The following is a 15,465-nucleotide window of genomic DNA, read 5'->3' on the forward strand; positions in this document are numbered from 1 at the left end:
ATGTAAATATTTAACTGCAATTCATCCTGAAGCCAAGAGCAGAACTTTGTGGATGTTTTCAAAATGGGGTAAAAAACAAAGTCTTAAGGAATTGGTCAAAACTGAAAGAATTGGACATTTTCTAGCAACAACAGAATCTGAACAAAAAATAAACAACCTCCAGATCAGTTTTACTGATGGCATTTGCAAGCAGCAAATTTTCAGATGTGCCAATGTTTTAACATTTTCATGCACCTGGTTAGGCAGAAAGGGATGGAGTTAAGCAAGGGCACTATCAGGGGGTCCTCCTCACAGGCTAGAGAGGGGACAAGGTGCTGCCTGCAGGAGGTTGGTGCAGTCTTGTACTTTCCCAAGACTGTTCATACAGGCACAGCTGTGTCCACTTCTGTTGGCTATTGAGGAGAGACATGTTGGGCCTCCATGACACCAGGGAGTGGACCGGGAAGTCCAAAGGTAATATTTGCAGAAACAGTTCACCATCTATGTGGTCCCTGCAAGAGCTTTTAAAAGGAGGAGGGGACTCTGTTTTGCTGGGATAGCCAGTCAAAGCCTCTTGGCTAGGGTCAAATGTGCAGGAGAAGGATGCCATGATTGAAGACTGTCTCATGGCTCTCAACCTTAGTGAGCTTTAATGTTCAGGTGTATCCCTCAGGCCATACACTTGGCCACTGGAGAAGAGCTGCCCAGAAGCCCTTACCACAGGAAGCAGATTCTGCATGCAGAAGGGGTGCTTTCTATTGCTGTCCAGATTGGGAGACTTGTGTGCTATGCATGCTGGAAATGTCTTCCTAGACATTGTATCTGGAGCTGTAGTAATAAATAACAAATCACCTTCACCAGCCTAGAAGTATGAGACAGCTGAAAAAAAAAAAAAAAAGAACCATGAACACTGCATGCTTTCAGAGTTCTCCTGGTCACTGTTGCTGCCAGCAGCCTTATTTATGAGGAATCAGGACTCGGGGATGCCAGAGCAGAGCATGTGTCTTGACAGCTTGTATGCTAGTTTGGGAGGTGCCAGAGAGTGCTCATGTTCATGAGGGCTTCTTTTCTGTCACTTTTCCAAGTGCTGATTCACTAGTAAATACAGATGAAAAGCTTGAGTTGTCCTAGACACAGAGAAGACAGTTATCTACTGCCTTCTGCCTAGAAGGCTCTTCTCCCCACCCACGCTAGGCTGACTGCAGAGATCTGAAGATGGGCTATATGGTAGCTGTCGTGGCATCAAAGCTTCTTTGACACTTTTCTGTTTTACTTTTTCACTTCTCACCAATTCTTTCTCTGGGTTTTTATTTCCTTCCACAAATTTTCACGTAATTTTTGGTCTTTCCTTAATGGCGTACAGCTTCAGTCCCACACTGAAATTCCAGCCTTGGCTGACCTCTTGCAGGTGTGTGCCTGACACAGTTTTAGCTCCATTCAGGCAAAGAACCTCTTTTGGAGGTGGGTAGGACATTGGCTTCATTCAGCAGCACCCTTGACGCCCTTTGGCGTCCTCACAACATACATGGAATCTCAGAACCCAAACAGACGGGCAGCACGTTGCAAGCTAAATTGGATACCGTTGAAGACTACCCTTGAAGTTCAATACTATCAGTGGTGATGAGTAAACTTCAAAAAGGATTGTGAAGACACCTATTTTGGATGCCTTGTTCAAGCCACAGTGCAATCTCTTAAAGGTTTCTCCAAAATCATGCTTCCCTAGGGCTGTCCTTGTGAGTCTGCATCACCCAGCTGCCTCAGGTTTGTGCTCTTCGATTGCCAACAGGGCATCTTCTTCAGTCCGCTTCCCAGAACCAGCTCCCTCTGCTTCATCATGGGGACAGTCAACAAGCCTCATGTCTGATGATAACCTCTTGGGCTGGGCTTTGCTTGGGAGCTGGCTGAGCTCCCTGGTATTGAAACAACATTATGGGTATGTCTCCCTTTCCTGTGCTCCAAGACATCAACATCCAAGAATGAGAGAAGAGGGTGAATTTTTCAAAGATATTTGCCTGACCAGAGAGTCAAATTTCCAGTTTCAAAAGTGACTTGGATACTGAGAAATGTAAGTGTATGACTAGGGAGTTCAGTGAAGCCTTATGCAGAGCCATGCCCTGAAATTCTCCCCAAACAGTTTGGGGTGCACATGGAGGTGTTAGCATAGGTCCCAAAACCCAGATGCTGTATGGCACAGAAAACAGGTTTGGTCATGGGCAGTGAAGGTGCACCGGCTTTTTTTGCTCAGTGCAGACCTACCAAAACTGCAGTGAAAACCAGCAAGAAGTCAAGTGCCAAAGCCACACCAGTCATGCAGGGCCTTCCAAAGTTTTCTTCTGTGAGGGGGACAGCGGGTGAAATGTCCCCTGGACATGGGGCACCCTGCCTCGGAGAACTGGGAAATGCATTCTTTATGGGACAAGTTTGGAGCTGTGGGGGTGTTGAGGTGGACAAGAACAGTAGATGGGATGGAGAGATTATCCAGCCTTTTATTGGCTGTATCTTCTTGGATCATGCTGGATTCAGAGGTGTATCTGCAGGTCCCCTGCAGGCATTCAGCACTGAGGCTCAGGCTGCCTCTGGAGTGCCAGCAGGCTGTCCCACAGGTGGATGGCTTCCTTTAGGAGCCTGTGCCACTTGTGTATTAGTGTGTCAGCAAATGCCTCGGTCTTCCCCCCAGTGAGTGCTCATGCAAGTCTCCGGGTGGGGATTAGATATCAGTGCACTGAGGGAATGGTGCCAGCAACGTCCATTGCCACAGATCTTTGCACCCTGGCCTGCCTTGTGCCCAGCCACGTCGTCCCTTCCCCAGATCTCAGCAGAATCTCACCTTTCCCGTCTGGAGAGGAGCCCTCCAGCTTGGAGAAGCTGGTATCCTTGCAGGCCTGACAGGTGGGCTGGTGTACCCTTGGTCTGTACAGCTGGTGCAGCTGATGAGAGCCCCTAGCATTCCCTCACATGTCATGATTCTGAACTGCTGGCCCAAATCAGTGTGTGTCTGTGATGAGGGACAACTATTAAAAATCAAGGTTTTCTGGTCATAATGAATGGGGAAGACTTTCTAATTTCTACCTCTTCCTCTGAAGGGAACTAGATAGTTGCTGAAAAACCTGTCTGTATTCCCTTAAGCAAGGAGAAAAAACCAAGAATTCATCTCTCTTCCTGACTTTTTTTTATTGCCACTGGAGTTGCAAATCTGTAACGTGCCATCTAAATATAAATCTGTCAAGAACGACAAATGCTGCCATAGCCCTTGAGCAACAGCACAGAACTAATCTGCCAACAAGCTTTAGAACTGCAAAGCTTTGGTCATATTGAACATCAAACCCATCCATTTCTCATCCCCTTTGCTGTGTCCATAGTCTGGGAGCAGGCATTAGTGTACCTTTGGGAGGCATGAAAGGGTCAGATCTGCACTGCCCACGCGGGGCTGGCAGCAAGCATGTGGGACCCAGACCTGCCCTGCTTCACCCCACCACATGTTGGTGGGGACCAGTCATCTGATGCTCTGCCAAGGCCCTTCTAGTTGCTTGCTGTCCTTCACAGTGGACTGGCAGGGAGCTAAGCCATTGACCTCGGGCTCGGGCCTCTGGTTCACAACCATTTTGCTGAGGTGCCTTTCAGTCCCTTCTTTGCTGACCAGCTGGGGCCAGCCAAACACTGAGGGACAGTGTGATCTTGTGGGTGGCATCTGAGAGCAAGGGAGATCTGATATGTCCCACTTACCCTGGGAAGTTGGAAAAGAGATGTTAAGATTCTAGCTATAATGATAAAAAACCCTCTTAAGCTCAGAGGAAAGAGAGGTCAGTTGAGGAAGGAGGGAGGGGGTTGTGGGACAGGTAGGTAATAGCTTGAAGAAAGCTAGGGATAACTTTGAGGGACTGTCCAAGGAGGCCAGAAGAAAAGATGTGAAGTGAGGGAGAGAGATAAGTGCCTGGGAGAGAGGCATCTGACCACCCACAGCCAAGCTCCCACCGTTTCCCAGGTTCACCCACAGCCGCGGTGGGTCACAGTGCAGAGGATGCCAGTGCTGCTGCTACACAGTGTGTGGTTCCACAGCTCCTGCTGCACCCCCAGCCATGTCTCCATGCTCCCCAAACCTGGCTCAGCATGGAAGCTGTTCCGGGGAGCTTACTCAAGAGCATGTAAGTGCCTGGTGGCCCTTGTCTGCAGGGCACTGTCCCTGCCACTGCAGCACTGTGATAATGTATAAGCAGTGCCCCGTGAGCTGGCACATCTCAGCCCATCAGGTAACGTTGGTGGCGATAGCCTGAGAGTCTCGCAGTTGGGCAGCATGTGAGACCTGTTCAGTTTGGCTTTCTTCTCTGTCCCTGTCTCTCTGTTAATACAGAGACTCTGTACACGCTTTCTGCCTAACCGCAACATAACCCCTTTCCCTGGAACATCCCACAGGTACCTCTGGGGCAGTAACAGGAAGGTGCTTGCCATACGCAATGCTCTCTGTCATCTGAGTAGCTGCTCGCCGCTCTGTGGTGCCTCTTGCCAGTCTTGTCTAGATAGCATCTCCAAGGAGAGTCTCTGAAAGTAGCATCCAGCCCATCTCAGTCTTCCTGCCAGCTGGTGCTTCTAGCAGGTGAGAAGGAAGTAGGCAGGCAGAGGAAGGAAGGAGGGGTTTGGCTGATGGCTTGAAGACCCAGGCCAAAAACAGAGCTGGAATGCTGATGTTGCAGGTGCCTGGTTAAAGCAAAGCAAAGAGTAAATATGCGCGTAAAGCCTTTATTTTTCCATTCATCACAATGCACTTTTTATTTCTGACCTTAGCCTCAAGAATGGTGCCAGACATGTTCTGTGATTTCTCCCCTTTTCCCCTCCAGATGTCCAAACGGATTCTTCGGACAGAGATGTTTGGAGAAACTGCCTTTGCGATTGTACATGCCAGATCCTAAGCAAAGTATGTTTGAAGACAAACAATGCACCACGCTACTTAAAACCTCCCGGGCACAGCGGTGGATGTAGAGTGGTCTAGTCAGGGATGGCTCTTGGTGTCAGCTTTGGGCTAGGGCTTAGGGATGCAGGTAAGGGTGAAGGCTGAAAGCTGATGGATAGGACTCATGGAAGGGATCAGAAGGGGCCTCAGTTCAGTCTGTTTGGGTGTCATTTTGCTATCTTGTTTCTCTCTCTCTGGTTTTCTTTCTTTCGGTAGGTGTCCGATCGAATTCACAGGAGACCGGTGTCAGCATTTCGCAATGGTCAGCTTCTCCAGTATGTCTCTTTCTACTTCTTTCTCTCCCTGGTTATTGTAGCTCTGTGTTGTGTCCTTAAAGCAGGTTCTTCTGTTCTCCAAGAGCCCTCTTCCTGTCTTGTGCACTCCCAGCTCTGCTTGGCCCTAAGAGGAGCTGTGATCGTGTTCAAGAGGAGAATCGGGGCTCCTGTCATCTCCCCATTTGTTAGAATGGGTTCTGCTTTCATTTCTGATTGAATGTAATGTTGCTTGCTCTTTTCATGCAAAATGCAAATAAGGCACAAGGTTATGTGGTGTGCTGTGTGAGAACAGTCTGTGTGGTAAGCTCTACCTGCTAGCATTACTGTCTCAAGATGGGCTATGACGTGCAGTGCAAGAGATGTACCTTTTCCCTTGGCTCTTGTGAGGGGGTGTGTGAGTCTCTTTGTATGAACTGAGAAAACCATGGGGGAGGGCTGTAGTGAAACTTGCCCTGAGGTGAGGATGCTAAACCAAGCATCCATGCTGTTCAGGTGAGATGGTTGGAGGCTGGTTCATAGGCAGGTCCTGAAGCTTGGCAGGAAGGCTGGACAGGGCACACATGCATGCCTGGAGCCCCAGAGATTGGTCACACTGGTGGCTGCCACTGTCCCAGGGCTTCCCATGCCTCAGTGCCATGCCAGGTATGGGCTAAATCTGCTGACTGGGCATCTCAGACCATATCCCTCCTCGATACAGAGATGTTCGTGTCTCTCCTAAGGGGCTGGACAACCTTGCATATGGGGTTGTGTCTAACAACAGTGACTGATCCTTTAACCTCATATTCAGTAGGTGTAAATATCCCACTGATGCTGGGACACAGTCTGAAGAGCCTTTGCGCTTAATGCTTCCCAGTGTCTAGTTTCCAGTTCCTACAGTCTCTAGGTCTCCAGTGATGCCTCGCTTATAGATATCACCAGTTCATTTTGTTCAAGGCAGGTAACTTCTCTGGGTCCATATTCAGTGTCCCAGCATCGGTGGGATCCTGGTCTGGGCAAGGACTGACCTGAAAGGAGGTGCAATTACAGCGCCGGGCATCACCCATGGTGACCCTCTGTGTGACCCATCCTGCCTCCATGCTGGCTGTGCGGACCACCACAAATGGTGATTTTACAGAGGCTTTTTAAAAAGAGCCACAAAAGAGGCTTTAATTAGAGGGAACCAGAGGAGAAATGCCTCTCCATGATGACTCTTTGATTGCCAGTACCCCTTCTCCCATGCTCTGTAAGAAATCCAGCAGCCCTCCTCCTGAACTGGCAGTAGCAGGAGCCTCATTAGCACGTGCTAATAGCCGGCAAGCCTCCCATTAGTCTCCCTTCTGCAGAGTATACAGACAAGAAGCAAATGGGCTTTGTGAGGCCCCTGGGACAACTTGATGTTTTTACATTGCCTTTTGTTCCAAATTGCCTTCCAAAGTTGAAACCTCCATTGATTTATTTTCAGACTAAAACGTCCAAGTAAGCTCTTTTTAAAATGACAAAACAAAGCATTCTGTTTTGATCTTTAACCTGATGCAAAAGTGTTCCCTTTCCACTTTTAAGCCTGTGGTATCAGGGATCCCTGCTGCAGACAGCAGTGGGATGCTCACCTGACGCAGCTGATTTGTAGCATGCTTCATGGTGTGGTGTCCAACTGGCTTAAACGTTATTGTTGCCATGCTGCAAAACCGACACGGGTGAAAATGAGTTTTATGTCAGGAAAATGCTTTTTCAGAACATTAATGGCAAGAGTAAATGGCATGTGTTTTTTCCCCGGCCTGCAGAGTGCTGCTTTTTATGGGAATGAGATTTGTTTAAATTTTATTCATGTGTTAGAGGAACAATGCCAACTTTAAAGCTGACACATGTACATTTCCTTAACTCAATTCTGCTTTAACCGCAGTATAGTAAGGTAAAAACAGCTTAACAATCCAGGTTACCTGTCTGAACTTGGATAAAAATCATCTAAGATGATGATTCATGTATGTTTATAGCTGTTTTCACTTTCAGGTCATAGTTGGGTAATACATGTAACAGCAACACTGCAGAAAAGCATGCACTGAACTTGGTGTTCTTCTGAATAGGAAAGGCATTTTACTTGAATCTGGACTCTGCAAATGCTTACTTTCTAGTTTAATCAATAATTAGGGCACAGTAGAAGTTACTGCTGCTCTGTAATTCACTCAGTACTTCATCCCATATGGGTTCTGACAGGTCAAAAGCTGAAACAGATTAAATGAGGTTCAGGAATTTCCACTGGAAATAAAATAACTCTGTCCTGATTCATGTTTTGAGAACACTGCCAGAACTTGACAGATACTTAAACAGTAAATAAGGATGCCTACACTGGTGTTGTTTTAAATGCATTTGGGGTATTTTAGGTTTTCAGGCCTAGATCAGAACCTTCTGATACTTTAACATAAATACTAAATATTGCAATATGACTTTTAGTACGTATATCCCGTGGCTGAGTGAGAGTCCCTGCAGAGGGGACTAAATTTAAGATGCTGTTCTGAAAAGATATAGCAGATACTTTGCCAAATTTGGGGCACAGATGGAGATGGTGCAGCATCCCAGCATCATGCCAGATGTTGTGTATCTTTCTTCTGCTAGCAGCTTCCTATCTCACCAGTTTAAATGCTCATTCAGGTTTTGCTCAGGTAAAACTCGCCACATTCTCTAGGAGTCCGAACTGTCTTTGTCTGTTTGACAGGTAGCTCTGGAGGTTTGTTTTTCTTTGATTGTCTAAAATACCTGCTAGACCACTGCATTTATGAAGATGCAAATTAGATTTATTTAGAAAGGTTTTCTTGCATGTGATGTCTCTCTGTGTTGCTGTTACAACCATATAATCAAGGGACTACTTCCAGACATTTTAGGTCTATACCCTTGCTGCTTGAAAATGAAGAGGAAATGTTAAAGCTTGAGGGGTTTTTTTTTCTGTTATGCTCACACTGTTGCTATTTTCTAACAGATTGTACAGAGGAGCTCGCTAGGAGTTGTATATAGCATTTGCTTTTGGTGGGAATTTGCAACAGCAGAATTCAAGCAAGTATCTCGGTGGTTGGTTCCTATCTGCTTATAAGGAGTTTACATTTTATTTTGCTTGCATTCTAACACAGATGTAATGGGAAATGTGTTGAGATACTGCAGAAAAGAAGTGAAGCATGCTAAAACAGCTACTTAGCTGAGAAAAGGGATGTGTAGTGCAGACAGCATCACTCTGGCCTGGCGAGGTGCCACTGCTGAGCAGGGTTGTTGGACCTGACTGCACCGGCTCTCTGAGCCTGCCTTCACACTAAGCCTGCACTCATCTAAGCCTCTCATGTTCTGTTTTCTAGCAAAGCTCATGCCACAAGGAGATCTAAGGCAGCCCATTTATTTTGCACAGCAGTGGCTAGGTATGTGCAGATAGTTGGCTACCGCCAGTCAGCAGACAGATGATAACCGGCTAAATGGCAGCAACACAGATGAGAGCCTTTGAGACACTGACACACAGTAATCCCACCTCCAGTAAGTATGGGCAAAGAAAACTTAAAAGCTTTAGCCTGTTTATCCTAGGTGAGTTTAGGGCAATATGACAGATGCCTCTCCCACATTCATCAGAACAGAAAACCTACCAGAAGAAGGAAGGAGAGATGTCAGAGCAAACAATTGTGCATTCACTAAGATTATAATAGTTGAAAGGTACATATCTGAGAAGAAAAAGATGTCCAGACTTAAGCCTGGTTAGATCCCTTGTGTCTGTACAGTATTTCACTGATCTCAGTTGGTCTCTGCACACGCCTTCATCCACGCATAAGGAATTGGCTGATGGGTCAAGGTTAGTGGATCATGTCGTCTAGGGTTTAACTAACCTGCAAGAGGAAAGCCTTACAGAGGCTGTGCAATATAACTGAGGCACGTTAAAGAAACATTTAAAGCAGTTTTAATTTAAACTGAAGGAGAATTAATGGCAGTGAACAGAGGGGACCGTGATTGTCTGCAATTACTATATAAAACGGGAATGTCCTGGCAGGTGAGAATATAAAGGATTATTTCCATGGGTGATGAGTCATTAAATCATCCTACTAAATTTTTTTTCACATCAAGGTCTTCATATTTCTATGTCTCCATACAATTGCCATTGCAGATATAATTAATATATATACTGCATTGTACATATGATGGTAAAGTCATCTTGTCCACTAGTTCCAGGAGTTAGATCTTGCAGTTATGATATAACTCCAATGAAACCAGAGGGCGGGGAGATCCTAACTCCAAAATATGATCTAAAGCAGGAATCCTCCCCGATCCTGGCCATGGGGGTTGTGATGTGCAGGCAAGGAGTAACCAGCCATACTGGAAATCTGAGCTCACATCATGAGCTTGTCTTCTGACCCCTATCCTCCCTGCTCCCTGCTTTGCAGCAATAGTGCAGCCGGACACTCATTATTTTTTTTCAGTGGGCTTTTAGAAATTTGTGTTAGAGGTCTGAGTCCAAATTCATACCCCAGGCTTCCTTCATAGTCACCCAAGTTTTGGCAACCAAAGAGGAAGCATTTGTCTAATTGAGCTCCAGTGCTGCCACAAGGATGAGATGTCTCATTCTCCAAGGTGCTGAGGGTGATGAGTACAAACTCAGAGGTTTAGCTGTTGGATGGCTCCCCCAGGACCCTGGTACAGGTAGTACCTGAAGAGTCACAGATCCCAGGTGTCTCTGCATGGCTGTCCATGCACTAGTGAGAACAGAATTTTAACACATCAAACAGTTGATGCACAGCCTGAATTAATCCATAGCATTAGTATCCTGGGAGCATTTAGCTTTTGCCATCAGATCTTCATCTCTACTGGTACACATGGGTAAAAATTCAGCAATATCACAAAAGAGTCAGGAAGTCTTTCTAGTACGAGAGCTTCTGGGTGGTACTGGAGACTCACCCAGTTGACAGCTGTCTCCTGGGTCCAGCTTCAAAGACACAATGATGGCTTGCAGCTCTTTGCAGAAGACAAAAGCATGTCCAAAATCATCCTTCCTCTTAAGAAAGTCTTTTTTAAAAAAAAGCTGTTCTGGCACCTGTATTTCATAGCTGCTCTTCTACATCAGATCACAATCTAGCTCTGTCTTCTCTCTCCTACAAGAAACTTTTCTGGTCTTTGTAAAGCCCAGCTGGAAGTTTCAAGTAATTTGCCAGTCTTTGGACTGGCTGATTGTAAAGGTTTTGTAAAACATGTTGGCAGCTATTTCACTTCTGGTGGGGCCAAGATACTAAAAGTTAAACATTGTGAGTGAGAACGTTTATACCTTGCCTAAGTCGGCACATTTGGATCCTTTCACTTGCAGTTTATGGAACAATTTAGAAATTTGGGATGATTTTTTGTGTTTATGCTTGTCTCTTGACTGTGGAATCTGAAATTTCATCTTAACTTTGCTATTTATTCATCACCCAAAATAATTGTCACTGATCCAGAGGAAAATACCATACCATTCATCTTCTTGTTAGTGAAACATTTTCATTTTCTACTTCATGACCTAACTTTAGTTGAAGTCTGTAGCCTGCCTGTAAAAATCCTGGAATAGAGCTGACATTCATATACAATGTAATCTAGCATATTCTCCATTTTTACCCCATATTTCATTCTTGGTTTCTTTACAGATTGACTTTTAATTCATAGTTGGAGTCTTCCTACTGGTCTGCCTTGGAAGCACAGAGTAGCATTTTCTGCTGTCCATTGGGGAGAGCAGGTTTTCTCTTCAACTTTGGGGTCCCCTAAGATTCAGGCATCAAATCCTTTTTCTGAAGGGGAGGAAGGCACTTGCTCTTTTTGCATGTACTCAGTGTAGTGATCTGGAAACACAATGGAGAAGGGCTTGAGCTGAGAAATCAGTCTTGCAGTCACAGACTATCTGGTCAATTCTGCTTGCAGTGGGCGCTGATATGAAAGTGTATCCTGACTTCCCTGCTTGATATGTCTCCCAGGACTCCCTGACTGTAGCCATCAACGTTTGGTGTGATGGGTCTGGCTCCTGATCGATTTGCCGTGTGGCAGGACATTTCCCTGGCATAGGCATTATAGATGCCTTACAACAATAGATGATGAATATGGGTATTTCTAGAGATGAGAACCACCATCTGTTCTTAAGCATCCACCACACCATCACTGGGTGTGATCTATGTAATGATCTCATCAACATGATTCCTGCCCTATCATAACACATTTCCTGCAGATCGGATGTCTGGGTCTTCCTATCAGTCATTCTTGCCAAGGAAATTGCTTTCATAGAGCCTTTCCAGCCAGAAAAGCATAAACATTTCTATTTGCAGTGTCTGCATCAGGCTCTCTGGGCTGGAAACAGAATTGCATGTTCCCACAGTGGCACGCGAACTGGCTCCATCCCTGCTGACTAAACCGCCGTGGAAGCAGAGTGGTGCAGGCTCACTGGGTGAGAGCCTTCTCATTTTTCTGAGGGATGGTCCCGTTCATTCTGAAGTCACCAGGCTGCAGCCAGAGGAATGTTGTTCATCTGACATGTAAAAGTGACCTTTCTGACAGCTGGTTTCTGGACGCTTGCTCCTCACACCAAGGTGCAGTGTCCCTGTGGGCAGAAGGACAAAGGTACCACTTCAAGCTCTTCTGGAAAGGCCTAGATCTGAATTTCAGCTTCTCTGTTCACTTCAATTCAGCAGTAGTTTTCTACCTGTTGATTGCGATATGAAAATGATAAGTGCAAGAATACTATTTCTTACCTATTTTTCTGTTCCCTCCTCCACCTCTTACCCATATGAATCCTAAACCAACGCTTAGCAACATTTTAAATTCTACAGAGATATTCTGCAGCTTCCTTTCAATGGCACAATAACCACTGACCACTTAATTACAGGGTGATGACTATGCTGTGGTGTGGCTGGGTAATTACAGGGCTTTTGTGGTTTATCATAACAGGGTTATTCCTCTCCCCTGGACAGCAGTACAGGTTACCCTTTGGGATCTCTTAAATTGCACGCTAATCCACAGCAACTTGCTAATTCTCGATCGTTATGTATCTGGACTCTTGAGGCCTAACAAATTATTTTTATTGATACAGTACTGGAGAAGCGAAATAGCTGTGCAGCTTATTGAAAGTTTGCAGACTCTGTACTTGGAGATCCCACTTGGAAACTGCCCAGCCCTTAGCACCAGCACAGGGTTCTCTGTCCCCAGCATCACCGGACTGTCTTGCATTGCTCCCTGTACCCCCTGGGGGAAGCCCAGATATATAATTTATTACCAACAGTCTGTCTTACTGGTCCTCAGATGTTAATCCTCCACTTTGTCTCATGCACTGGAGTGTGCTCTGTGAGTGACCCAGGTAGCCCTCTAGGGTTACCATCTGTGCCTGGGGGCAATAATGCATGCAGTAGTGAAACATCTTAATGACGTTCTTGGGCAGCCTGAAGTCCACCTGACCACAGAACCAGTTTTCACCGCTGTTTGCTAAAGTCTTTTATCCTTCTTAATCATCCTATAAATCTACAGTTCAGTGAGAGCCATTTTGTCTGGAGATGTTCCTCCTATAAGGATATTTTAGATAAGATGGTTTTGTCTGTTCATCTTTTAAAACAGGTAAAACACATTATAGAGAGAAACATGGTCACAAAGTCACTGCAGATCAAATAAGTGTAACATTTTGTCTTCTGTCCAATGATCAGAAAAAAGTCCACCACAAAATTTGACAGACAGTGGGTCCACAGAGTGCCCACCCTACTGGTAGCACCTAAGTCCAACTGAATTTTTTCTTTCAGTCCACATCAGCTGAATGCCAGCCTTCGGGGGACTTGAGTGTAAGGTCCATCTATCACTCGACTCTTCAACAAGCCCTGCTTTGAACAGCTGAGTGGTACCAATCCGGGTGATGGCATTCAACCTGAATTCCCTGTAGATGTGCTTCAGCTGAGATGAAGAGTGTGAAAATTAAACATTTTTGTTATCTTTTTCATACTTCTTCACTTTTCCCCTTCCTCAGCTCTCCCATGCTTGCTGCCTTTCTCTGTTGGACAGCCTTCTGCCATACATACTGTAGTTAGGTATTTGAACATTTCCAAGCTGCTGGTCCAGCCTCCTTTAGGATCAAAACAGAAAAGCCTAGCTTAGCTTTTAGGTGAAAAAATAACATAAATACTGCAAAGTAATGCCTTAAAGAGGCCAATAGATACTTTTTCCTTAACCCTGATGGCTGCACTGGGAAGAATGGGTTCTATCTTAAGTCCAACATTTTCAGAAAGGTTCAGCAGGCGCATTTGGAATGAGATCTTCCAAAAAACATGTCCCCACTTCAGGTAGTCTGGGGAGTCTCACAGCAGTTCAGGGTGCTCAGCCCTAGCTCCTTGCCATGACTAGGAAGCACGTGTGGAGTTCAGACAGAAGATTGATGGTGTGAGAAAAATAATACACCCGTTTTCTCAGCCTAAAGCTACCTGTAATTTATTTGCATGGTAGCCTTTGGCTATATTGCTTCCAGAGGAGCTTGTCCTATGGGAGCTGGAGAGTGCTACTGTGCTCCATCAGCGCTCCTGGCATGTATCATTTTGTCTCTGCAGATGGGATTCATCCATGTAATGTTAGCTACCCCAAAGGGTCGCTCTGCCACAAGCCTGGGGTGCAGTACACCCCATTGTAAGCACTGCTGTCAGCACGGAGTGAATCACTGTCTGGAGGAGCTGGAGGACTTACCTGGACCTGATGCCTCCCTCTGTATGATTAGTGGCCACAGAGGAGGCTGTTGCCCAAGGGTTTCTAGGCATCCTCAGAAGCCGAGTCTGCCAGACTGCCAGTCTAACGAGGAGGGTAAAATGCAGGTTGACTTAGCTGTGGCAGGACACAGTGCAGGTGCTACATGTCATGCTAAGCATCTTCTCCACCTAGCAGCAAATATAACTCAAAGCTTTTAAAGATGTATTACTTTTCCTTATCAACCTCTTAAAAAAGCAAAGGAGACTTTCAAACATGGTATGCAGTCAGGAATATCTTTTGCTCCAGACTAAAATAAGTTGTTGTCTCTAGGAGAAATTTTGATTTCTCAAACATGGCTGCTACAGCAAGTGGTATATTATTGATATAAAATAGGCACACACTATGTGGTAAGCCATGTTTGTGAAGATGATACCCCTCTGCTGAATGCAGAATGATTACATTTTGAAGCAATGTTTTCCGTGGAGCTGGGGTCATCTCAGTAGCCTCTAGATTGTAACATGTGAATAGTTTTGAACAGTTTGTTCTTTAGAGACAAACCCTCCAAATCCCAGCCTATTCTTGAAGTGTCTTCTCCTTCAGTGTCCCAGCACAGAAGGCAACACCTGCCCAGACTGGGAACAACTCCTGAGCAGGGTGAGAGTTCAGTTACAGGTGATACCAAAGCAATTTCTGTAGCCTGAAATGATGATAGAGGGTTGTTGAGTAGCCATGGACATCAGATGCAGGAGTATAGGCTGGGGCAGGGCTTCCTCTATCTGCAAAGCTACCAGTGGGTTTGTAGGTAGCGGCAGGCACATACATTCCAGCTGCTACACGGTTGCATGGTTTGTCTCCTGCTGAAGAAACCTGTAGCTAAGATCCAATGAGCCAGCTGGCTGTATCTGCTCCGTGGGGCTGGGGAGCCAAAAGAAACTGCAGTTCTGATGTGAGAGGGACAGTGGGAAGTTCCTCAGGTCCTGCCCACCACCTCCGTTTGCACAGGCATTTCTGAGGAAGGGGGGGGCAGGGGCAAAGTTTTGAATTGCACCCATTTGTAGCTGCACTTGTTGCAGCAAATCGTCCTGGAACAGGGAGGAAATGTGGCCCTACAGGCAGTATACAGCTATCAGATGGATCAATAGCGTAGATATATAGATGACATTTAATGTATCTCTGCATGCATTTATCATAGTGTCAGGTGAAACTGTGTGTGTAATTGTAATGTTCCTTAGGAATAGGTCAAGACTAGATGTGATAACTGAGAGGTTTAGGACAAATGGATTCCATCCAGTTCTCTGCTGCTCACCACATTGTGTCTGTCACTGCAGCTTGTACAAAACGACTGTGAAACACATGGTAGAGTTTGCTGTTCCTTTTGCACAACTGTGAGAAGTGAAGCAGAGAGCAGCCAGGTTTTGTGACCTTTAAATTATACCAAATTTAAAACAACCCAACCCTACCCAAACCCCGTCCCCCCAAAAAAAGCCCAAATGTCAGCATTGATTTGAAGAGAAGAACCTGCTTTAGAAAACATGTTTACATGTTTCGTAATAATTAGTGCTAATTTCCCACCACCTAAATTTTGAACAGCATTGCAAA

At 45.6% G+C, this 15,465-nt stretch overlaps 1 protein-coding gene across 4 annotated transcripts in view; it reads left to right on the forward strand.

Annotated features, from left to right (window-relative positions):
* Positions 1–15,465, forward strand: part of NRG2 (neuregulin 2) — a 165,848-nt gene that overhangs the window by 135,436 nt on the left and 14,947 nt on the right. For 3 of the 4 annotated variants that reach the window (XM_055812351.1, XM_055812353.1, XM_055812354.1), the window contains one exon: positions 5,141–5,199. In XM_055812351.1, the coding sequence (XP_055668326.1) occupies positions 5,141–5,199 (59 nt within the window). Of the gene's footprint in view, positions 1–4,811; positions 4,889–5,140; positions 5,200–15,465 lie in introns of all 4 variants that reach the window. The other variant, XM_055812352.1, reaches the window with a different exon arrangement.

The sequence above is a fragment of the Falco peregrinus genome, chromosome 8, assembly GCF_023634155.1.
Source record: "Falco peregrinus isolate bFalPer1 chromosome 8, bFalPer1.pri, whole genome shotgun sequence".
Taxonomy (NCBI): domain Eukaryota; kingdom Metazoa; phylum Chordata; class Aves; order Falconiformes; family Falconidae; genus Falco; species Falco peregrinus.